This window comes from Mus caroli, unplaced genomic scaffold (assembly GCF_978045245.1).
Source record: "Mus caroli unplaced genomic scaffold, Mus_caroli_1 scaffold_15, whole genome shotgun sequence".
NCBI lineage: Eukaryota > Metazoa > Chordata > Mammalia > Rodentia > Muridae > Mus > Mus caroli.
Window position 1 is genome coordinate 44,634,649 of NW_028227270.1, and position 25,585 is coordinate 44,660,233.

At 36.7% G+C, this 25,585-nt stretch overlaps 1 protein-coding gene across 9 annotated transcripts in view; it reads right to left on the bottom strand.

Moving 5' to 3' along the window:
• Window positions 1-25,585, bottom strand: part of Mctp1 (multiple C2 and transmembrane domain containing 1) — a 633,933-nt gene that overhangs the window by 271,282 nt on the left and 337,066 nt on the right. For 5 of the 9 annotated variants that reach the window (XM_085830938.1, XM_085830936.1, XM_085830942.1 and 2 more), the window contains 2 exons: window positions 17,735-17,794; window positions 2,171-2,341 (listed from right to left, as the gene is read on the bottom strand). In XM_085830938.1, the coding sequence (XP_085687064.1) occupies window positions 2,171-2,341; window positions 17,735-17,794 (231 nt within the window). The remainder of the gene's footprint in view (window positions 1-2,170; window positions 2,342-17,734; window positions 17,795-25,585) is intronic. The other 4 variants (XM_085830943.1, XM_085830937.1, XM_021180105.3 and 1 more) reach the window with 1 other exon arrangement.

The following is a 25,585-nucleotide window of genomic DNA, read 5'->3' on the forward strand; positions in this document are numbered from 1 at the left end:
ATCTTGTAATAAAAGAAAATGGAAATACCCAGAGTTCCTGTTTCTCCTTACTCCTCATGCACCTGGGTGTCTAAGGTGCATGAAAAGCAGACAGTGGGTTGTGTGGGAGTGGAAGTAAGTAGAGTTGGGGCAGCTCAGCACACTTTGTCTTTAGTATTTAATGTTGCTGTGCTATTCCACTCCACATACAGGGAAATGGCACACATGTGTGCTCTTCATGTTGCATAAACAACAGGACCTTTAGACTGCAATTTTGTGATTTCAAGAATTCAGAGAAGATATCTAGTAAACTTATAAACTAATTTACCTATATTAATGTGCTAAATACTCCATTTAGCATTTGGTTAGGCTGAACTCATTTTGTTTCTTTGTCATTCCTTTTTTTAAAAGGTCAAATGTAGTGGCCTTTCCTCTCTTTATTTTGTGGCTGACAGATATTTATATGTGAAGAGTTTGAAAGCAATGATGCAAGGTAATGCAAATGAATCACAAATTTAAAGTTCATAATCTGAATTTAATCTACAATATATCATGGACAGGAAGATCAAATAGAGACATGTGGCCATAGTGGGGTTTGTATTTCATATCTAAAAAGGAGAATTATAAAACTAAGCATAGGATAATATGCAAATTGTGTTAAGAGAAAACAGAAGTGGCCATAGATGCCTATGTTTGGAAATACTAGCTGTTTTAAAATTTGTTCTTAAGCTTCTGGTGACAGACATAGATGGGTGCTGTGATAATTCAAATGTCCTTTGCAGGTTTGATGAACTCCTTCGGCATTTTGAAACATAGTGCAGTTTTTAAAATCTGTTCCTAAACAGATTAACTTTTTAGTGTTTGATATTAGGATTCTCTTTTCCATATACTTTTCTTCTAGTTAAAAGTTATATGTAAAATTTCTGTGTGGGCTTCCGTAAGGCTACCAAACAGCCTGGGAACAATACCCACTGTCTGTTAATGAGTCAGTTTTGTATACTTTGAATTAAGGACTGATGAAGACTTTCTGTGCTAGAAGGAAATAAGACAGGGTGTTGACCCCCCCCAAAAAAAACTATGCAGATGAGTCCACTAAAGGCAAGACATTTTTTTACAAAAATAGAATGTGATCTTTATTATTTCAGAATGATGGAGCACTCATCCCAAACTGTCTGTAAAGGCTAGCTATAAAAAGTCAAAGCTGTTAAAATTACACATAACAAGATGTAGTCCTGGACAGTAAGTCTTTGTCATTCTCATTAGCTTTATAAATATCATTCTACTATTACTTAATATATTACTACTAAGAAACATTGTTACTTTGCAAATATTACTACAGCCACTGATCTTCCTCCTGTTTTTAACACTTACAGGGCACTTAGGATAACAGCAGTCATCTAAGCCCTTTCTATGCCTATTATACATTTATTTAATCTCTTCAATAACTTGCTTAGGTAGGGATAATTTTAGCTCTATTTCTGCATTGCTATTGTTCATGCCTCATAGCAACAGAAGCATTTGGCTGTTTGTTTCCTAAAAACATTTAAATGTCCTGAATATGACATGAACATTTGCAGTCATGAACATATGGTAGGTGGGGGTCAGTTTGGGAAGAATAAATGCTTAGCAGGAGTGGGAGGGGAGAAAGAAGAGAAGTGAATTGTAATTGTGATATATTTTATACAACTATAATATAAAATTTTAAAGTTATGAAATGATTAAATAAAGTGCAAAACAATTTTTAAAAACTCCTTTGGTCTCTATTGGTCAAAGTCAGATTGGATAAAATGATTCAGAATAATTTGAGAGACTTTCATGTATGCAAAATCATGCATGTATCAGAGCTGGTCTATGTCGACACCCTTGGTGTTTTCTGTGCAGAGATATGTTTTGCTCTTTCTGTTTTTTATGCTTTCTGTTTTTTATTGTTTTGTTTTGTTTTGTTTTCTCTTAAATGTCACAACTGTGCTGAGAGCAGGATCCTGTGTACTAGATGAAGACACTGAGGGAGAAGAGCAAGGTGGTTCACTCCAGGCCACCTGGCACCCAGACCATCAGCCAGCTTTGCTTCAGACATGTTCCAAAGTTCTCATTTCAAAAGGCATTCAACATTCACATCTCCTGAAGTCTGGCTAGTCACTGGTCAGAACCTGCCCAACAGAGACAGGAGCACAGATGGATGGAGACTTACCTTGCTCTTGTACTTCTGATGGCCAAGCCGGAACTTCACATATGGATCACTCAACCCATTGGAATCCATTGCTTTGAGATCTCGACCCTCAATCAAGGTGATGCTGACTATTCCTCTCCAAAGATGTGATTTCCTGTGCTGGTCGGACAGGCGTAAACTTTGGGTCTGAAACTTTGGCAAAGAAGAAATAAATTAGCTTATCATGTTTTAAACTGTAATCTCTGAGTTGGTCTGGTTCGTTTTCCTGTTATAGTTTTCCAAATAGAAGTTAGTTAACTATTATAGTTAAAAGAAAAAATTATTTATGGAGTATTATGTATTAATTATAAAATTATTAAGAGATTAGGAATTATCAGCTCCTGTTAAGTTGAGGGGTGCCCAAACACTGCAACCTCTCATCTCCTTTAAAGATAGAGATATGCCTTTGTCAAAGGGAGACAAACGAAATGAGACAACAGCTACGCTGCCCTATTAAATTCTTAATGGTTTAACTTTTAGGGGTTAGTTTTCTATGTTAGAAATGGTTTCCTCTTATGACTTTAAGCTAAAAGGTTAGTTGAAAGCAAGCCTTAGAAAAATTTAAAACTGTCTTATGATCTTAGGGGATAAATGACTTTCTGGAGACCATTTAAGGGACAACAGAACACAAAATTTAGCTCACTAGAAACCTTGCTTTTCTTTTAAACTTGCATCACAAATATTTACAATTACTTTTAAGTTAAAATATGATTTATATTGGTATGCAGCTGAATGTTTCCTTCATTCTTTTCTAGGAACACACTCTTGTTAATAGTTTCTAATATGCTCAATTGTAAATCACAATATTCAGGCAAGTCAGCAAATTAAAAAAATTTAAATTATCAATTCTATTAAAATATCTACATGATTTAAAACCCTGAATAGCATTTAAAGCAATCTGGAGAAAGAGTAGTAACAGTAACATGTTTTATTGGAGTCAGCAAGAGATGCCACAGAATTATTGCTTCTGTTGTTAATTGTGTTTGTCCTACTTACAGCTGTTTCATGAAGAAATTCAGCTCTCCACAGGTAAGTTATAGTTAGTTTTATTTGACATTGAATCCCTTCTACATCAACTTGATGAACTAACAGACTGCCTTGTCCCTTCTCTTCCCATTTTGACCCATGGAGCTTTTCTATACCACAGTAATACCATGTTTTACACAAGATCATAAAATGTCATGTATTTTGAGGTGCATTCATTAGGAAAATACAAACTTGAGCTCTTCAAAAGACAACAGTTCTAGTGCTGGCACTATTTCAATGGAAATCTTCGTAAACAACATGGTATACTTGTTTAACAGCAAGTTTTGGGCATGATGCTGTCTCTGCCTTATTATCATCAATCCACACCCTAGTCAGCCTCAAGAGCAGTGCTTACACAACTCCAGAAGGACAAGAGAAGACTCAGAAAGTATATCAAGTTCCACAGAACTCTGCATTTTCTGCCACTATCTGTTCCACACATTGGGTTTCTACACTGGATTTAGTTTGAACAAAACATTTCTTAGAACGATTGTTTAGAATTTATTGGACCAAACAATGGCTAAGGACTTCCATTTCTTTACTTTAGAGCAGTATGGTTCTGTCAATTGTTTAGTTATAGTCGTGTTGAGGATTGAACCTGGGACTTGTTGCATGTAGGCAAGCACTCTACCACAGAACTACCCTCTCACTAGGCTGTGAGTGAAGAGTTGATGATTATGCAACAGCAGCATGTAGAGTCCATTCTAAACTTTGGCTATGAAAGCTTTGCTGAGAAGCAGGATTGGCAAATGAGGACAAGTATTATAGTAAGTATGAAGGCAATGTTGTTGCTATAGAATATGCGTAAATAGCTGCCGAATCACACAGAACTTCACATTTTAAAAGTGTGCTTATGTCATCTGTAGCATTTGGCTTCATCTCAAAGTGTGCATAAATGCCAGGACTCAGCCCCTATTTATTGATGCGTAATCAAGGCACAGAGTGTTAAGCTACTAAATGGTGAATGTAGGATTAGAATCCTGGATTTTTTGGTTTTAATCTTGATGTTTTCCCAAAATAAGTGTTTAGGATAGACAAGGTCTTACATGCTTAAAGATAATAATGATTTAAATATAAGAACATGGTTCCTTCCTGTAGGCAAAAGCACCAGGCCACCTTGGAGTCCCCAGAGGACTCTCCACCCACCCCCAAACCCCAGGCTCCCTAGCATGCCCAGGATCTTAGGATCACTGGTGAATGGAACACAACATTGCTTCCAACAGAATTGGGGGTGCCTGGAGCCAGCTGGATCATGGACACAGGAACCCCACCCAAAGTGGCTCAGGTTCCTTCTGTTTGGCACTGGTTTCAAACTCCATGGATAGCCCCACAGACCCCAGAGGAGGTGCCATTTCCAGGCACTCTAACATACCCAGGATCTTAGGATTTCAGGATCCCAGGAACCCAAAAGCTTGGTCACACCAGGATCTCAGGGTCTCAGAGGAAGCTTATCTGCCAAGAACTCTGACACACCCAGAATCTCGGGATCATAGGATCCCAGAATCACAGGATCACAAAGAAGGCTGGACTATGAGAAGTTCTGACTCAACTGGGATTACAGGAAGGACAGACTCCAATCATATACTGTGGGCAGAGAACACTTGAGATAATCAGATGGTGGGAGGCAAGCCTAAGAACAGAATCAATAGAAACCAAGGTTACTTGGCTTTATCAGAACCCAACTCTCCCATCATAGCAAGTCCTGGATAAACCATCACACTAGAAAAGCAAGATATGGATCTAAAGTCACTTCTCGTGACGACGATGGAGGACTATAAAAAGGACATAAATAACTCCCTTTAAAAAGTACAGAAAAACACATCCAAACAGGTAAAAGAATTGAACAAAACCACCCAGGATCTAAAAATGGAAGTAGAAACAATAAAGAAATTACAAAAGGAGACAACTCTGGAAATAGACAACCTAGGAAAGAAGTCAGGAGCCATAGAGGCAAGCATAAGAAACAGAATACAAGAGATAGAATAGAGAATCTCAGGTGCAGAAGGTACCATAGAAAACATTGACACAACAATCAAAAAAAAATGCAAAAACCACCTAACCCAAAACATCCAGGAAATCTAGGACACAATGAGAAGACCAAACCTAAGGATAATAGCTACAGACAAGAAGGAAGCTATCCAACTTAAGGGGCCAGTGAATATCTTCAACAAAATTATAGAAAAAACTTCTGTAACCTAAAGAAAGAGATGCCATGAACATACAAGAAGCCTACAAAACTCCAAATAGACTGGACCAGAAGAGAAATTCCTCTCATCACATAATAATAAAAACACCAAATGCACAAAACAAAGAGAGAATATTAAAAGCATTAAGGGAAAAAGGTCAAGTAACATATAAAGGCAGATGTATCGGAATTACACCTGACTTCTTCCCAGAGACTATGAAAGCCAGAAGATCCTGGGCAGGTGTCATACAGAACCTAAGAGAGCACAAATGCCAGCCCAGTGCAGTAGCTTGATATAAAATTACTCAAACAAATAAGTATCCTTTCTCTACACAAAGGATGAACAGGCTGAGAACAAAATTAGGGAAACAACACCCTTCACAATAGTCACAAATAATATAAAATACCTTAGTGTGACTGTAACTAAGCAAGTGAAAGATCTGTATGGTAAGAACTTCAAGTCTCTGAAGAAAGAAATTGAAGAAGATCTCAGAAGATGGAAAGATCTCCCATGCTCATGGATTGGCAAGATTAATATATAAAAATGGCTACCTTGACAAAAGCAATCTATAGATTTCATGCAATCACCATCAATATTCCAACTCAATTCTTCACAGAGTTAGAAAGGGCAATTTGCAAATTTATCTGGAACAATGAAAAACCTAGGATATCAAAAACTATTCTCAACAATAAAAGAACCTCTGGTGGAATCACCATGCCTGACCTAAAGCTATACTAGAGAGCAATAGTCATAAAAACTGCATGGTACTGGTTCAGAGACAGGCAGGTAGATCAATGGAGTAGAATTGAAGACCCAGAAATGAACCCACACACCTATGGTCTCTTGATCTTTGACAAGGGACCTAAAACCATCCAGTGGAAAGAAGACAGCATTTATAACAAACAGTGCTGGCTCAAATGGTGGTTAGCATGTAGAAGAATGCAAATTGATCCATTCTTATCTCCTGGTAGAAAGCTCAAGTCTAAGTGGATCAAGAAACTTCACATAAAACCAGAGACACTGAAACTTATAGAGGAGAAAGTGGGGAAGAACCTCAAAGATATGGGCACAGGGGAAAAATTCCTGAACAGAACAGCAATGGCTTGTGCTGTAAGATCAAGAATTGACAAATGGGACCTCATAAAATTGCAAAGCTTCTGTAAGGCAAAGGACACTGTCAATAAGATAAAACGGCAACCAATAGATGGGTAAAAGACCTTTACTAATCCTAAATTTGAAAGGGGGCTAATATCCAATATATACAAAGAATTCAAGAAGTTGGACTCCAGAAAACCAAATAACCCAATTTAAAAATGGGGTACAGAGCTAAACAAAGAATTCTCAACTGAGGAATATTGAATGGCTGAGAAGCACCTGAAAAAAATGTTCAACATCCTTAATCATCTGGGAAATGCAAATCAAAACAACCTTGAGATTCTACCTCATACCACTCAGAATGTCTGAGATCAAAAACTCAGGTGACAACAGATGTTGGCGAGGATGTCGAGAAAGAGTAACATTCTTCCATTGCTGGTGGATTTTCAAGCTGCTATCACCACTCTGGACATCAGTTTAGTGGTTCCTCAGAAAATTAGACATAGTTCTACCGGAAGATCCACCAATATTACTCCTGGGTATATACACAGAAGATGCTCCAACTTATAATAAGGACACATGATCAACTATGTTTATAGTAGCCTCATTTAAATTAGCCAGAAGCTGGAAAGAACCCAGGTGTCCCTCAACAGAAGAATAGATACAGAAAATGTGGTACATTTACACAATAGAGTACTACTCACCTATTAAAAAAAATGAATTCATGAAATTCTTAGACAAATGAATGGATGTGGAGGATATCACCCTAAATGAGGTAACCCAATCACAAAAGAACACACATGATATGCACTCACTGATAAGTGGATATTAGCCCAGATGCTCAGAAGACCCAAGATAAAATTTGCAAAACATATGAAACTCAAGAAGGAAGACCAAAGTGTGGATACTTTGATCCTTCTCAGAAGGGGGAACAAAATACCCATGGAAGGAGTTACAGAGACAAAGTTCAAAGCAGACACTGAAGGAATGACCATCCAGAAACTGCCCCACCTGGGGATCCATCCCATAAACAACCACCAAACCCTGACACTATTGCAGATGCCAACAAGAGCTTGCTGATAGGAGCCTGATATAGCTGTCTCCTGAGAGGCTCTGCAAGTGCCTGGCAAATACAGAAATGGATGCTCACAGTCATCCATTAGACGAAGCACAGGGCCTCCAATTATGGAGCTAGAGAAAGTACCCAAGGAGTTGAAGGGATTTGTAGCTCTATAGGAGGAATAACAATATGAACTAACCAGTACCCCCAGAGCTCCCTGGGACTAAACCACCAATCAAAGAAAATACAAGGCAGGACTCGTGGTTCTAGCTGCATATGTAGCAGAGGATGGCCTAGCTGGTCATAAATCTGAGGAGAGGCTCTTGGTCCTGTGAATGTTCCATGCCCCAGTATAGGGGAATGCCAGGGCCAGGAAGCAGGAGTGGGTGGGTTGGGGAGCCGGGGGAGGGGAAGAGGATAGGGAAATTTTGAAGGGGAAACTAGGAAAGGGGATAACATTTGAAATGTAAATAAAGAACATATCCAATTAAAAAAATAAATATAAGAACACAAAAAAGTACTCTCCAGTTAAGTGGGTTGTTGTTACAGAGGTAAATTTCTAGTAGAGGGTTTCCTATACATGGTAAATTCAGAAAATCAGATCATGTACATTATCATATGGGTGCATGCATATCCATGATAGACATTGTACTTAAGTACGTGTTCCTCCACCTACTCTCCAGAGTGCATATTCATGACAGACATTGTACTGATATACTTGTTCCTCTACAAACTCTCCAAAGCAGATGAAATCAAACTCACAGCCAAAGTGACATGAGGTATAATCTTGGCTGCATGTTGTCACGAACAATGTTGAGACAGTTTTTTCATAGTAGGACACCTGAAACCTATTATTCTCCATCCTATTTCTTCCCCCCACCTTTTTTTTTTTGTTTCACAGAACACAAATAAATGAGGAAGAAAATGCATGGTTTCCATAGAGGAGCTGCCAAATGCCATCATTATGAAGAAATGTTTTCTTAGATGCTAACACAGGGAATGGAAGAGGAGGAAGAACAAACTTTGCAAGAAACAGTTAACAATTGTGGGAATGGAGGGAGGGCCATGCTCTGTAATGGGCTAACAAGAATAAGAAGGCCCTGAACATAAACTGATTTTTAAGAGATTGTTTCATCTTTAATAAGTGTTATCGAAAATGGCACATTTCATATAAGAAACTCTATAATTCACCAGAGATCTAATGGAGTAAGTTCATAACTTGAGTAAACAGTATAGTCATTAAACAGATACATACTTAATTTTGGCTATGAAGTGTAGAAAGTTAATAACAGTACAGAGTAAATGAGGAACATGTCAGGTTAGACACTCAATACTAGCAAAAGAATGTCACTGGGCACAGTTGGTCCTTCACAGCTGTGGAGTTTCCTTCCATACATGTAATTAATGACTGACTGAAACTATTCAAAAAAACACTTCAGTACTGAACATATGCAGAACTTTTCTTGTCATTACTCTTAAACAATGCAGTATGACAGCTAGCTTTATAGCATTTATGCTGTATTCATTATTATAAATAATCTGTAAAAAAATTAAAGTGTGGACATGTGTAGGTTTACTCTAAAGGCTACACCAGCTTGATTTCTGGACTTGATTCAAGTTCACAGGAAGTAACTGAAATGGCTTCCCCACCTAACTGCCACACACCAAGAAGGCTATAATCACATCTTTCTAGAAATTTCTGTGTGATGTTTGGCATTTGGCCCCTTTCTTGAATTTATTTTTCTTGTATTTGGTATTCAAAACAGTTATCTAAGTTACTGTGTAGATGAAGAATACTACTCTTCAGTGTGCATATAGGAGGAACATGTACAAAATATGTTCCATAAAGCAAAGCAGCCTCACTTTCCTGGAGTAGTCATTCATTCTTACCTTTCTTAAAATCCAGGGTTCCAGGGAACACCTTAAATGAATAGTGATGATCAGAATTCCACGTTAAAGCATCCTGAAACCTAATACTAACATTCATGTGTCCTGGTACCTGTGGCCACTTGCTCTTTACTAATACCTAACATAACTGTCTCATGGTACCTCTGGTCACTTCTCTGTTTCAGATGTGTTGCCTCTATAAACCACATGTATAAATGCAGTCCATGGAGCAGGGACATCCGTGTTACCTGGAAACATATCAGAAATTCAAAGTCTTTGGTCTTTTCATAGGACAGTGGCATTAGATCTCTGAGAGCTCGGCTCAGCACTAGTTTAATCAGAGCAGTAGGTGACTCTGATGTCTGCTCAACTATGAGAGACTGTATTTTATTAGTATAGCTCTGGAGTACAATCTGATTCCATTACAGATGGTTGTGAACCACCATGTGGTTTCTGAGAATTGAACTCAGAACCTCTGGAAGAGCAGTCACTGCTCTTAACCTCTCAGCTTCCTCTCCAGTGAGAGACTGTATTTTAAACATTACATCATTCACATGTACACTGGCCCTTACCTGTGTTCTAACACCTATTATTAATTTACATAATCATAACTATTATCTGCTCTCTGGCATAGATATTGCCTATACTTTTTAAAGGTTTTAGTGGTGCTTTTAAGTATACTTCTCAACAGAACACCTTATTCTGAAGATTTGAACATTAAGAGAATCAAGTGCCTATTGAATAATTATGAAAAATTTATTTTTAATGTCTCTCTGTTAATATTTTCCTCATAGCATGTGTCTAAACAATACACATTTACTAATAATCATTTAAATGAAACTACTCACTAAGAAACTAACGGAACAGAGTGATGAACAGATCTACGGTTGCCCTCGCCAGATTACACTGAGGAGTTGTCTATTTAAAGTGTTGTTTGCGGATAAGTACTTGCTAAATCAGAATTTTATTTGGCAGAGAAAGAAAACAGGAAGAAAAAAAAAATAAGAAGATGATGTAACACAGCTTAAAAGCCAACATCTATGACAATTGGTGAAGGAAATCATCCTTCAGCTTTTAAAGCATTAGATTGCAAATTTTAGCAGTAAAATTTTTTAAATTCACCTGCTTGATGCCGAGTGGATATGATTCAGTTTGGGGGTGGGGGTTGTTGAAGAAGTGAATCTTTATCACATGTGTTTTGTTTGATCCTCCTACCTAGTAGTATCTTAGGACCATTCTCATCAGATACACTCATCCAATTTTAGACTATCAACATATCAGAAAACACTGGATTTTAAAGTGTGAAGGAATTTGTTAATAATATGTAGCTTTAGTAGTAATTTAAGATGAGTCAGTTGGCACTTTAAAGATAATGTTAGTTTACTTTTAATATTTTTTTTTAGAATATCAAGAATATCATTCTCTTCGACATGGCTAAAATGTTCAGATAGAAAATGGTTTTCAGTACAAGGACTCGGCCTCAGAATACAGATTTCGTTTAAGATAAGATGAGAGCAAGCCAGTGGAATGACTTGTGGAACTCATATGCTCATTTTGACAATAAGGCCTCTTACGTTCTATCTGCAGAAGTCCAGAACAGAGAGAGTAGGCTGCTATTCATCAGGGTGGGAATAAATGTCCAGAGGTCTAAAACTCTTGTTTTGAACAGCATGTAAAATTAATTTTCAAAGCATATGTTCTTAGTTCTCTGCAATTCTCAAACACTTTCTTGTAGTGCAGTGATGACGAGCACCAATCCAATGTAGAGTGTCTAGCTGTGACTTGCTTTCAGTACAGTGATACTGTCTGGCAAAAACTACAGGGTGATGGACCCCACTTAGTGATTTTAGTGTTTTGTTAATAGATATATCAGAAAGGATTTCTCCCACCCCAAATCTGATGCCATAAAATTTTTGGAGAATTTTTTTCTAATTTGAAAACAGATAGGCTCAAGAAAAAATAAATGTTCCATGTATAACAATAATCAATTGTGCTTTCATATCTGTGGTAAACTAATAAAAATTTTAAAAAAAATCTAAATTGGTAGAGGTTTACTCCACTTATTTTTGTGCTTTGACATTCATGAAGGCAACCAAAGGAAACAAAAGAGCCACAGAGATCACTTCACTCATGGCCCAAAATGGAAAGCAGGTCAAGAGAGGGCTCACAGAGGGACTCTGGAGGGCAATTACCAGGGTGGGGCAGTAGTGATACATTTAAGGTTCCAACAATTGCTTGACAGGGTTTCTGAGCAATGGTGAGTGAGGAGAGGAGAGCCTAGGTATTTCACTACAGGGAGAATTGAATTAGGACAATCTGAAACCTGGGTTAGATCACATGGAAAAACAAGCTTAGTGAACACCTATAGATGCTGGAATCTCATGCCCTATTTTTCATGACATGCATCACTTTGAACATAAAATAACAGAATAACAAAGAGGCCAATATACCAAATGTATAGAGATTGCCAAGTCTGAGATTTTAATTTGAAATTGCTTACCTGCCATCCTTAATTCCTCCCTCCCTACCTCTCCCTCCTTCCTTCCCTCTCTAAAGACAGAACCTAAAAAGTTTATGACACAAAAAGATTTATTCTTACAGGTTTTCAATTAGCTTTGGGATTCAGATAGATGCAATATAATCTGGTTGTTGAGAAAGGCCTATTAGAAGCTTAAAGGAAATAATTTATCTGGCACATTATTCAGTAAAGCAGATTAATATTTTCTATTTGCATTGTCCTCTAAAGCCTACCAGTAAGGTATGCTCTACCATAAAAATTGCATACATATCTATATTCTCATTCTATTTAATAAGAGTTACAAATTACATTACCTAAAACACCAAATAGTAGCATGATATATCATCCTCGTGTATATCCAGATTGAAAGATAAGAATCAAAACCAATCTGTATAGAGGTAGCAAACAGTCCATCCTGCTCTCTGGTGTGTACAAATGACCCCTGGCTTCTGTTACCTTGATTGTGTTTCCTGTGTAAATCCTAATCCTTCCAAATGAGACCCAGACCCTGCAAGACTAGAAAGAAGGCATGCCTTGTATGCTCAGATGAGCCTTGGGAAGAGTCAGCTCTTTTCTGCATTTTCAGCACAGAGGCACCACATGCTTTTATTTAATCAAATGACCCACAGGCCACAACAAAGAAAACATGATGGCAGCCTAGGATAACTGTTTCATGTTGCAAAAACTAGGCGGTGGGGCAATCTCTGCCCTCAATCCCTGATGCAGGGGCATGCTCTACCCTTACCTTTTCCTGTAGAGTTTATTTCAGTGAATTGCAGCTGGATGTTCAGGTCCAACAAACAGATTGGTGCTGTAGCCATCGTCCCCTCAATGCCCCCAGTGCTTTGTGTAGCCTGGCACAAAGTGTCTTCCCAATAATAAAGCTCCAAAACCTTATTTTGAAGATGATTCACAGCTACTGTAAACCTCAGAGGAACTTCTTAAATTCATCCTTCATTTTTTCTCATTGCTTCTGAATATAATATATGGTGCCAGGAAGTTAACTATATTTAAGGTATTCTAACTATCCACTATAAATGTGTGGTCAAATAGATCTCAAAACTTTATTGTGGTGTTCAAGGTACATCTCAACAGAAAATAGTCATATATATTTTAACCATACTTCAAAATTAAAACAGCTATGCAAATTTACCAATGATAATAGGAAAGAAAAGTAATAGTCCTTGATTTGACCTACTAGACATTTCTCTTAAAGCTTTAAATTAAAATTTATAAATATTTCAAGAGTCTTATTTTCCTTTGTAAAATAGAAATGACCTATGACACTTTCTGAGGGGGCATATAATATATACTTGAGGTTTTCATGATGTAAGTGCAGGAGCACATGGCCACATTCTTCTCTTAAATAGTTAACATCTCTTCCCCTTTGCTGCACTCTTTCACCTGACTACACTATTGCTTGACCTGAACAGAAGGCACACCCTGATGTCACTCTGCACTGACCATAAAGCACACCCTGATGATGTCAGTCTTACCTGATCATAGGGCCCGTCCTGGTGATGTCACTCTGCACTGATCATAAAGCCTGCCTTGATGTCACTCTACCCTGACCATAAGGCATGCCTTAATGCCACTCTGTCCTGACCACAGGCATACACTGATGTTACTCTGATCTGTTCTGCTTTTCATACATGTTGTCTTGCCTGTTATATGTCTCTCTTCCATTTTTATGTTTATCTTAATATATTCCTGTTCTTTCCATTAAAAATTATCATTAATTTACTCTGGTGCTTTCAATGAACTGGTTTCTTCAATTAACTCCCTTATCAGAATCTAGATGTCTGCTCAGTGGAGAGGGCTGGGAAGAAACAGACCCATGATAGATATTTGAAAGAAATGTTCTATAATAGACCTGTACCTTCATTTGAAACTATTGTTAAGAATGAAATTCTGACTTAATGAGAATAACCTGATTTGACTTCCCATAATCTTTATTATTTTTGGGAGAAAAATGGTAATTGTGCAGAAATAGAAAGCCTGACTACGACAGCATGTGAATACAGTCCCTATGAAGAAGGGAAGAGTTGGGTCTCTCAGAACTGCTGTTACTAGTGGCTTTGAACTATGGGATTTGTATGCTGGGAACCAAACATATATTCTCTACAAAAGAGACTTTACTTCAGCCTCTATTTTATTAATTTATTAATAATTTTTTTGTGATTACAACTAGACCATTTCTCCCTCCCTCCACAGCCTCCCAAACTTATGGCCTCTTTTTTTTTCAGTTGTTGTTGTGTGTCTGCATGCATATACATGCATATAAATATTCCTAAATAAATAAATACAACCTTCTCGGTCTTTATAATATTACTGTTTTTCAAGGCTGGCCTTCTGGTGTTGGATAACTATTTGGTGACTATTCACTGAGGAAGACTATTTCTCCATCTCTCTGTATTTCTTCATTGCCTGTAGTTCTTTGTCTAGATTTGGCCTCAAAAGCCTCCACATTAGGTTGCCTATTGAGTCCATCCTTGCTTAGGTCATGTTTAGGCAGCCATGTTCATTAGATTTCTGACATTTCTTTTGTTTTGTTTTTGTTTTTGTTTTTGTTTTTTCGAGGCAGGGTTTCTCTGTATAGCCCTGGGTGTCCTGGAACTCATTTTGTAGACCAGGCTGGCCTCGAACTCAGAAATCTGCCTGCCTCTGCCTCCCGAGTGCTGGGGTTAAAGGTGTGCGCCACCACACCCGACAATTTCTGACATTTCTAAGAGATACAATCGCACAGAAAACTCTCCAACCCTCTAGCTCTTTCGATCTTTCTCTCCCTTCTTCTGCAGAGAACCCTGAGCCACTGAGTGCATTGAAATTTTGTTCCAGAGGAACCATTTTGGACTGGGTTCCACAACTCAGCATTTTGATTGCTTGTGCTTTTCTGTAATGGTCTCCATGTGTTGTAAAAAGAAGGATTTTGGGGTGGGGGTAGGGATTGTTTTGTTAAGGATGACTGTATTTATCTGGCTAGATCCTGAAGAAGAATGTCTTTTATTGACTTTGAAGTTACCTTATAAATGAATGAGTTTTATAAAAGCATGTTCATACTTAACACTCCATGTAAATGTTTTATATGAATATTGAGAGTCTTTTTACATAAACATTTCTAGGGAAAACATTCCTTTATATGTATCCCTAAAATGTTCCTGAAAATACCAATACTTCATAGGCAGGAAGGGAGATATGGGGCTGGTTTTCAGAATGACTTCTGATGTGAATATGTGAGATATTTCTCATCCTAATTAGGCTTGATTTCTGATTACCAATGGGATATCAAACAAGCAACTCTTCGCTAATGAGTGACTGGTTTGCAGGGCATTTTCTTGGTCAGCAACTCAAATGGAAGCCCTGCTAATACATATTCTTCAAAACATTTATATCTATGCATTCAGAAAGAGAAAAAATATTGTGTCCTGGTCACAGCTCCAGTGTTCTTCAGGGAAATGACATCATTGCTCTGGATCCCATTTCCTCATTGGTAGAATAAATGTTCCTTAAAAGAGTTTACCTTTTGTTCAGTTAATCTGTCACCCACCCAGTGTGATGTGCCCAGATGAGACATCATCACTGCATCCTAGTAACCAAAAGGCTATCACTTAAACCTACATGTTTGTTGTTCTAAAATCAGATACTCCAAGAAATAGAGAAATGGTATTGAGAAATATTAAGAGAAGAAAGAGCAGAAGCAAATAGAAAGCACTAATAAGTGGAAAACTAATTTGGGAACAACAAAGCAGAAGGATGTTGAAAGAGCCCCTTGGATGGAACATAGAATAGCAGCTATGACAGAGTTGGTCCTAGCAATGCATCTTGATTTAAATTATTTTTCTGAGTTTGCAGCATAGAAAACAAACTCAGCACAGGGTGAGTGTCCCAAAGACTGCTCTCATATAAGCAAAATCATCTTCCATTTAAGGATTCAAAAGAAGCCAGCCTTTAGTGGGGCATGGTGGTGCACGCCTTTAATCCCAGCACTCGGGAGGCAGAGGCAGGCGGATTTCTGAGTTCGAGGCCAGCCTGGTCTACAAAGTGAGTTCCAGGACAACCAGGGCTATACAGAGAAACCCTGTCTCGAAAAACAAAAACAACAACAACAAAAATAAAACCAACCAACCAAACAAACAAAAAGCCAGCCTTTACATTCCTGGACCATACATAAGCTAAGGAACAATGATTATTTTGGTAAATGTACAGAGTAACTTTAGTCAAGGCAGCTTCAGTAAAGACAACAGGAAGGAAGCAGCATACTATAGTCATTCATACGAGCCAACAACAATAAAAGGCTGCAAAAAGATATGTGTATTGGAGCGGGCAGGGGTTAGTAGATGTGGCTTAGAGTGGCTCACTGGTCATTACCTAAGTTAATATGGAACTCAATATCTGCTGAAGAGACATGGCCACAAATCTTAAAATTTCGAGGGGAATATATACTTTTTTAATACAAATGCTTTGAGACCAAGAAAAGAAAATAACAAAGATTTAAGAATGTAACAATTCCACTGCAATGTCTACTCCTACAAAAAATCATGGGTTAACTGTTTTGGGTTTTTTTGATGAAAGAAAATTTAAACACAGAGATAAACACAGAGAGAGAATATTACATGAACCCTAGAGTATCATCATCAAATATCTACAGAAAGCTAGAGGAACACAGCCCCGCAAAGAATTACAGCCCTATTTACTCACTGATTTGGATCCTTGCCCCAGATCAGTGAGGTGACATAATCTGCTGTGTAAGCTAAACAGTGTCTGGGCTTAGTGACAAGCATCATGGGGACTTAATATCAAGGGTGAGAATGGAATCTTGTTTTGTGATTTTTTTTTAAAGAAATGATCCACTTAAATAGCAGCAGAAAAGGCAGGGCTACTAAGTTCAGAGTTAAAGATGGAGAACATAAGATAGACATGAAACCCAGAGGTCTTGGAAATAACAGTATAAGGAGATTTTAAAAATCTCATTGAGATGAGACATGGCCCTGGTTGAATGACTCAGAGATGCTCTTGGGCATGGGAGGAGCTTCATGTTGATGCTTCAGGGACAGCCTTAAAGGGATGGGATTAGAGGGTATTAACAATAAACTAGTAACTAAATGTGCACAACCCAGTTACAGAAGAGACACAAGTGGATGGCAGAGCTCATGATGAGGTCACAAAAGACTAAATTCTGATGATATTTAAAGCAAATCCCATGGAAACTTTATATTATTTTTATTTCAATCAAACGCAGAGCTAAAGTTAGAAAACCTCATATTTTTCAAAGAAATGCAAATGGGTATTTGCTGTAGATAAGCTAGACATGTTGTTTGTGATCTCTGTAACAAAATAAATAACAATGGCTGTTTCCTGTGTAGCTCCTAGATATGCTGCTTATGGTCACTTTAATAAGAGTAAACATTTTATGAGCAAAAATGGAGCAGAAAAGAAGCTCATCTTTCAGAGTGAAAGGAAGAACCTCTATACACGTCCTGTAGCCAACGATCTATTCCTGGACGGGGATCTGTAACTTTAGTGCCTAAAACCTGAAGAAACGTGTCCCTGCAAAGAACAGCTTCAAAGGCATGCTTCCAAAAGTATAAGATTCAGTGAAGACGTCAAAGGTTTGTTGAGATGGCTTCAAATTAAGTCAGTAAAGAAAGAAAATGAAAACATCTATCTGGGGTGCAGATTTAAGAGCCTGCATTCTGAGTTCACATTCAATTTTCCAAATAACTACACAGAACAAAAAATACATGAATATTAATATTAAAGTATTTCAACATTACCCTCCAAAAGAAAGACTGCACAGAGAAGTGAAATCCAAACACTTCATTTTCTGAGAGTTCCTAAAAACAAACAAATATTTAGCTAAATTTTGCGATGTTTTCAAGAATACTTAATTATTATCAAAATCAAAACAAAGCAAATCAATATAAACTGAAAGGCAAAAATCATATATGCAGACATATGTATTTGGAAACTATATATTCTGCTCTGAATAGAAGACTCTGTCTTCTTCATGCCCTACATCAGTGACAACAAAGTGGGAGGCTGCTTCTGTGCTTTATCTCTTTGTTCTTAATGCTCATTAATATCTCTCAGTCTGATGTTCATAACAGAAAAAAAAATAAGTAGTTAAAAACGTTGAAAGATTTAAAATGAGGTAGATAGCATTGTTTCTTTTAGTAAAACAATTGTGCTAATCATAGTCTATGAGATTGTTTTAAAATACAGAAGCAAGCCGGGTGTAGTGGGACATGCCATTAATCCCAGCACTCGGGAGGTAGAGACAGGAGGACTTCTGAGTTCGAGGCCAGCCTGGTCTACAAAATGAGTTCCAGGACAGTCAGGGCTACACAGAGAAACCCTGTCTCGAAAAACAAAAACAAAAACAAACACAAACAAACAAAAAAACCAGAAGCAGACATCTTACTAACAAAACATGCATCTAGTTAAACTCTGTTCAAAATGTCTTAAGATTCCTAGTATAATACAATAAATGCAATGCATATGATTTCATTAATTTGAGCTCTGAGCTACATCCCCAGCCATAATTACATATTTTTAAAAAGATTATGATAAATCTTATGTTACATATCAATTCTTATTTATTTATTTACTTAATGTGTGTATGCCTGTGTGTGTGCGTGTGTGTGTGCGTGTGCGTGTGTGTGTGTTGTATGTCAGGAGTCAGTATTTTCCTGTCATCTTACAGGATCTGGGAATTGATATCTGGTCATAAGGCCTATAGGAAAGTGCTTTAATCCATTGAACTATCTCTTTTGCTCATTATCTTATTATTTAACTTAAAGGATCTTCTTGATTTTAGAGAAATTGAATGTTTACTTTGTAATTTGTATTTCTCTTCACTTTGATTTATAAATATTTAAGACAATGAACAGCTTAGTCGATTGTGAAACACCATTTTAAATATCACATTGCAATATCATATTTGAACAATTAAGTATGGGACCCTAGTGGTATAAGTGGTTTCATATATAAGTTGAGGTAATATAAAAAATGATATATCCAAGTAAGTTTCAGTCTTAAGGCATAATGTGTTAACTAAATGGAGAGGAAAGATTTACCTCTAAATCCAGCATAAAGCAAATGCTTCAAAGTAGCATTAACTCATATAAAGGTTTAGGTGGTGTCATGTGACCGACTGAAGTGGTGCTAAGATTGAACTTTCTAGTCTTCCTCGGTTAATTGTTGTTGGCTCAATAGGCAAAGAAAAAGTGATATTCGTGCATTTATGGTTAGGGTGCTTTAATGCTAAAGACTTAGGTTTGAGAAGTACAGCCTACTCCCTGGCCTGTACTTTTTAATGCCATGTCTAATTAGTTCTATCACTCATCAGTTACAATTTATAGTTCATTTTATAACCCACATTCTCATGTAAATTTGGGCCTTTATTTCAAGTGAAACAGTTTAATTTCCATGCGGCTTCTAGTGCCATTTATTGCTGTGAATTAATATGAAATTTACAATAGACCAACCCAGGAGTAGTTAATAATAACGGCAACAACAATACAAACAAAAACAATAACAAAAAATAATAATAGCAGCAACAACATTAATAGTGACAGAAATAATCATCAACACTCATAACAGTAAAAAATAAAAACAATAACAACAATAAAAACAGTAAATTCAACAATAAAAAGTAACAACAACAATTAGAATAATAAGTACAACCACAATAACAATAACGCAAGCAATAACAATGAAATACTGTGGTGGTGGTGGTGAGTTCTAAATAAATGTACTGATTTTAATTTGGAGAGCATAAACCCACTGTGAATTCTGGAGAAACCTTGGGTCAAATCATTCTGTACACAGTAAGTACCACTTCAGTGTCCAGCAAGACCAGAGATCACAAAGCAAGAGAAAGCAGCAGTAGGAAATTGCTAAATAATAAATCTACATTTAAAGAAAACTAAATATTAGTCTGCAAACTTGGAATACCCAAGGTACAATTCACAGACCACATGAAGCTCAAGAAGAAGGAAGACCAAAGTGTGGGTGCGTCATAGCTTCTTAGAAGGGTGAACAAAATACTCATGGGAGCAAATATGGAGACAAAGTGTAGAGCAGAGCCTGAAGGAAAGGTCATCCAGAGACTACCCTCTTGGGGATCCATCCCATATACAGCCACCAAACCTAGGCACTATTGCAGATACCAGGAAGTGCTTGCTGATAGAAGCCTGATATGAGAGCATCCACTTCTGAATCTTCCAGGCACTGGCATAGCCTCACAAGAGATAGCTATATCAGGGTCCTGTGAAGATTATATGCCCCATTACAGGGAATGCCAGGGCCAGGAAGCAGGAGTGGGTGGGTTGGGGAGCAGGGAAGGGGGAAGGTATAGGGGACTTTCGGGATAGCATTTGAAATGTAAATGAAGGAAATATATAATAAAAAAAACTTTGAAGAAAAAAAGGAGAGGAAGAGGAAGAGGAAGAGGAAGAGGAAGAGGAAGAGGAAGAAGAAGAAGAAGAAGAAGAAGAAGAAGAAGAAGAAGAAGAAGAAGAAGAAGAAGAAGAAGAAGAAGAAGAAGAAGAAGAAGAAGAAGAAGAAGAAGCAGCAGCAGCAGCCTGATACGGCAGTCTCTGAGATACTCTGCCAGAGCCTGACAAATACAGAGGTAGATGCTTACAGTCAACTATTTGACGAAGTGTGGGTGTCCCTGATGGGGAGTTGGAGAAAGGACTGAAGGAGCTGAGGGCGTTTGCAGTCCTATGGAGGGAGCAACAGTGTCAACTGGCCAGACCCCACCCACCCACCCCAGAGCTCCCAAGGACTGGACCACCAAGCAAAGATTACATATGGAGGGACCCATGACACTGGCCACATGTGTCAGAGGATGGTTTTGTTGGACATCAGTGGGAGATGAGGCCCTTGGGCCAGAGGGTGTTCGATACCCCAGTGTAGGAGAATGGGAGGGCAGGAAGGCGGGAGTGGGTGGGTGGGGAAACACCCTCATAGAAGCTAGGGCAGGGGGGATAGGGTAGGGAGTTTTGGAGGTTGAACCTAGAAAGGGGATAACATTTAAAATGTAAATAAAGAAAATATCTAATACAAAAAGAGAAAGAAAATTGAACAAACATTAAAAGACAATCAGAATTATCCTGAATAATGAATGGTTTCTATTGAGATTTCCAATTTATCATCTTACCAAGAATCATTGGTAAATAATACAAATAGTTAGGTCTATTTTTGCCAAAGTATATTTGCACTATAAGTAAATTTCTCTTCAAAGATGAAAACTAAAACTTCAAGTCTAAAACTTAATCATATTTTTAAAATGAAAAATACAGTTTTTTAATAAATATAGAAGTAAAGTGCATGTTTTCCTTAAAAAATAACTATGATGCTAATTTTCAGACTATACATAAAATAAAACACAAAAATCTTTTAAGATTTTGTTATCAGAATAAGGATTAACAGTCAACCTTTTATCTAAAGTGGTATTTTAAAATTAGATTAGTATACAGATTTTAAAACATAATTCATGGGATTGGAGAAATGGCTCAAAGGTTAAGAGCACTGACTGCTTTTTTAGAGGTCCTAAGTTCAATTCCCAGCAACCTCCCAGATGGTGGCTCACAACCATCTATAAGGGAATCTGATGTCCTCTACTGATGTGTCTGAAAACAGCTACAGTGTACTCATACATAAAATAAATAAATCTTTAAAAAAGGACATAATTTATTTTATTATAATGTGGGAACCCTTCAATAATCAAAATAATCACAAAAGAAAAATTTGAACCTGTAACCCTAAAATTCAAGGGTTAGAATCAAGTCCATCATCTAGATTACATGAACCTGTTTTAATATATATGAGCACAATTTTTTATCATAGGCGCTATTTTGGTAATTTAAGTGATTGGAAAATTATTTCATATGCAAATCAGTTGCACAATGTTTCCTGATCAGAAAATCTTTGTTTATGAAAGTCAGGATCATGGGATGGTTCCATCTTAGCAAACATAAATAAATAAAATAAAATAAAATTAGGACATTGACTAAGCCTTTGAAATACCAACTAGGCTTTTGAAAATAAAGCCCCTATAAAATATGAATTATTTATTTTCATTTGAGTATTTAAAATACTTAAAATCAATAAATCTATCTTTCTATCTATCATCTTTCTATCTACCATCCATCCATCCATCCATCCATCCATCCATCCATATACCTACCTACCAACCTATCATCTTCCATTACGATTCAATACACATCTATGTGGCAACTTTCTACTCTATTAATTTGATAAATTAGTTTCCCCTTTTAAGTCAGCTCAGAAAGGATCATGGGGAAACTGGTTGGCATTAGGTTGACACATCCAGGAAGCAAAGGTCAATTGGCAATCATGCAATAAACATCTTAGACTTCGGATGCAAACTTGGTGAGTTCCCTCTTGTGCTCAGGATTACATGCTATCGCCTGACTTTATACCAGACCATCCATATTTGCTCCAGAAAGAGTCACAAAAGCATTCAAATAAATGTAATGTCATGGTTATTGCAAATCTCAATCACTATGAATTAATGTACATACAATCTAATTTTATGTCTATGATGAAATAGTGTAAAGGCATCAAAGAAATTATTTCAATATAAGATCTAACTATGTACTTTGAGGAATAATCAAATATAATGCTAATATATATTTATAAAGTAAATAAACAGTAAATCTAACAACCAAGGTCCAAATACATACTGTATAGTAGAACTCCTTATTGCTGTTCACCATTTGTTTACTGTTTCATTTTAGAATCTCAAAACAATAAATTCTGAATATTATTTTATAGTATTTCTAAAAAGAGCTGGGAATAAAAATTTTGCCAAAGTAAGGAATTTTAAATAAATGTTTGCTTCCATAAAAACATTATGTCTAGACATAAGCACAAGACTATCAATGGTACGCTAAAGCTGAGAATCTCCTACCAATAGTTTTCATTTTTACAACCCTTGTTCTCTTCTTTAAAATCACCTGTTTATCAGCATATGAGGTCTTAGTAGAAAGAACCTGATAATAGTTAACTAATATCTTTTTCATTATGTCTGACTACTTAAAATGTGTTAATCTTTTTCTGTCCCCTTACTTAAAGCATTTACAAGTCACTTTTAATATGGCATGCAAGGTGCCAGTTTAACTATGCCCTGCAGTCTTACAGAGCTCAGTGTCCCTAGTTTCAATTAATGATATCTTTGCCAGAAGTCTTATTAAAATTGCTTCATTCAACCAATGGATAAAGTGTTTCATATTTCATTAAAATCATGCTAAGTGATTATAATAAAATCTTTATAAGAAGATATATTGCTAAAAGAGATGTAGGCTGTCAAATAACAGAAGATCTAGTAATGAGATACCACCACAATACATGGCATTATCCAAAGGACCTAATCTTAAAGAAAATAATTAAAAATTTTTAAGATTTTGACAAGTATATCTTTATATGATTATACTATAATTTTCTTTTCTTTTAGATAATGTTTTGTTTTATTTCTAAAAAATTTCACACATGTAGGAATGTATTTTGATCATTGCCAAACTCCACCACTTATATTCAGTTGCTCCCAGAAGCCATCAAATGTCCCTCCCAACTAATTGTCCTGTTTTTGTTCAGTTGGTTGGTTTTTTACTTAATATCTCACAAACTCCAATTACTATTGGCCATATGTGAAAGGTTGTGACCATTCACTGAGGTGTGAGCAACCTATCAGAAGCCACATACACACAAAAAAAGTGAATCTCACTCAGAAGTCATCAACTGTCAATAGCACTTCAGCTAGACATGAGGCCTTTGCCATAATATTTATTTGGACAATTGAAGTAATTTATTGAAAACATGTATGCTTTTTACATAAGATAAGGTCTTGCTATGTGCTATACAGGCTGACTTGAAACCATGATTCAACCTCATCCACAAGCATGCTTTGTAGTACCTTGCTTATTATTATTCATCCTAACCACAGATAAACTATAACCTCTCTCTTCTGGGTTCAAACATGGGCACATGCAGCACTGAATAAACTTCAAGCCACTTGAGAGAGACAATTATTTTACTATTTCATTTCCATTTCTTTTGTTTGACTGTACACACACACACACACATGTTATATATCTTCTGAGCTCATGGAATTTTCTTGATTAATAATTTAACCTTAAATAAATTATCAATGATAGGCTTCTTCTAAAGAATAAAGTATTGAAGCAACTCAAAGCATTACAATTTCTCTGCCAAAATGCATTTTGTCACATAAATGTAGCTCTTTGGCCTGGATAATTACCTACTTGCCTGAGTTTAGGAAGACATTAATTTTTTTTTCTGCTTAAAATAACACTTCTATTCCAGACAAGTGTGAGAGATAATTTAAACTGTGAATGATGGAAAGTGGAGTTGGTAGACATAATGAGTCTATTGGTGGATGTTACTACACCCAGAAAAGGAGATATTGTGAGATTTACTATTTACTGATTGGCATGCAATAAAAATCTAGCCCATGTTTCTATATCTTGCTCTGCACAGGTCCATGTAGGTGCATTTTCCATCCTCGATATAATGTAATATCAGCTGTACTCACAATAATAGAGAAACTTGTCTTGAATAATATTCATGAGGCCCCATGTCCTCAGGAATATGGTTCTATTCTTCAGTAGTAAGTACTGTCCCACAACATATGAGTAGCACAAATATTTCCATGACAGAATTTATTACTTGCAGACCTGTGTTAGCTAAACATGAATTAAAAGCTCACCACATAAAATGAAGATACTGAAATGACCAACAGATATTTAGATGATGGGAAATTCTATGAGCTATTTCACCTCGTATACAAGGGAAATGTTTGTGCGACAAAAGGATAATCATCTTAGTACTTTCCTGTCTGCATCTATATTTAGATTTCTTCTGAAAGAAACCAAGACAAGACAGAAAAGCTCTGAGTCACAGATAACTGGAAATAGCAACATCTGGCTATGTGCAAATCTTTACTGGGAAAGTTTGACTCTCAGATTTTTATTTTGCACCCTTGATGCTCAAAGAAAAGCTTCATATTAAAGCCTGAGGATAAGAGGAGATTTCATTCACATAAACTGAGGATCCAGAGAAGAAAATAATTTTTATCTATAGGAAAATACAATGGTGAGCATAGTTACATAATGAAAAAACCTAACTACTAAAAACATCAATACTTGTATTTTAGTATAGCTTAAGCATGTTCTTTCTAAAATCAAAAGGAGTCTCCTTATAAGACAAAGATTTTGAGTGGAAGAGTAAGAAGGAGACTATATTTCAGTAAGGCAGCAACATATCCTAAACCCACCTACCCAGCATACTCACCCCTTAGTTCTTAGAAGCAGCTGCCTGGAGGAAAGGATTCAGTGACAGTATCCATTGGGGGGGGGGAGGGGGGGTTGAATACCAGTGAAATAAGTAATAATTAGAAATGTAAAGTTTTCAATGGACTTTTTAAAAAAATAACACTATCTCGTGAATATGAAAAGTGTTTTAGGGAATAGTAAAAATTTGAATGAATTACCAAGTACTCACTATATTCTCATAGGAAAAAAAAAAAAAAAAAACAAGATGAGTGAACTAATTCTAACTCAGCTGGCACTTTGAAT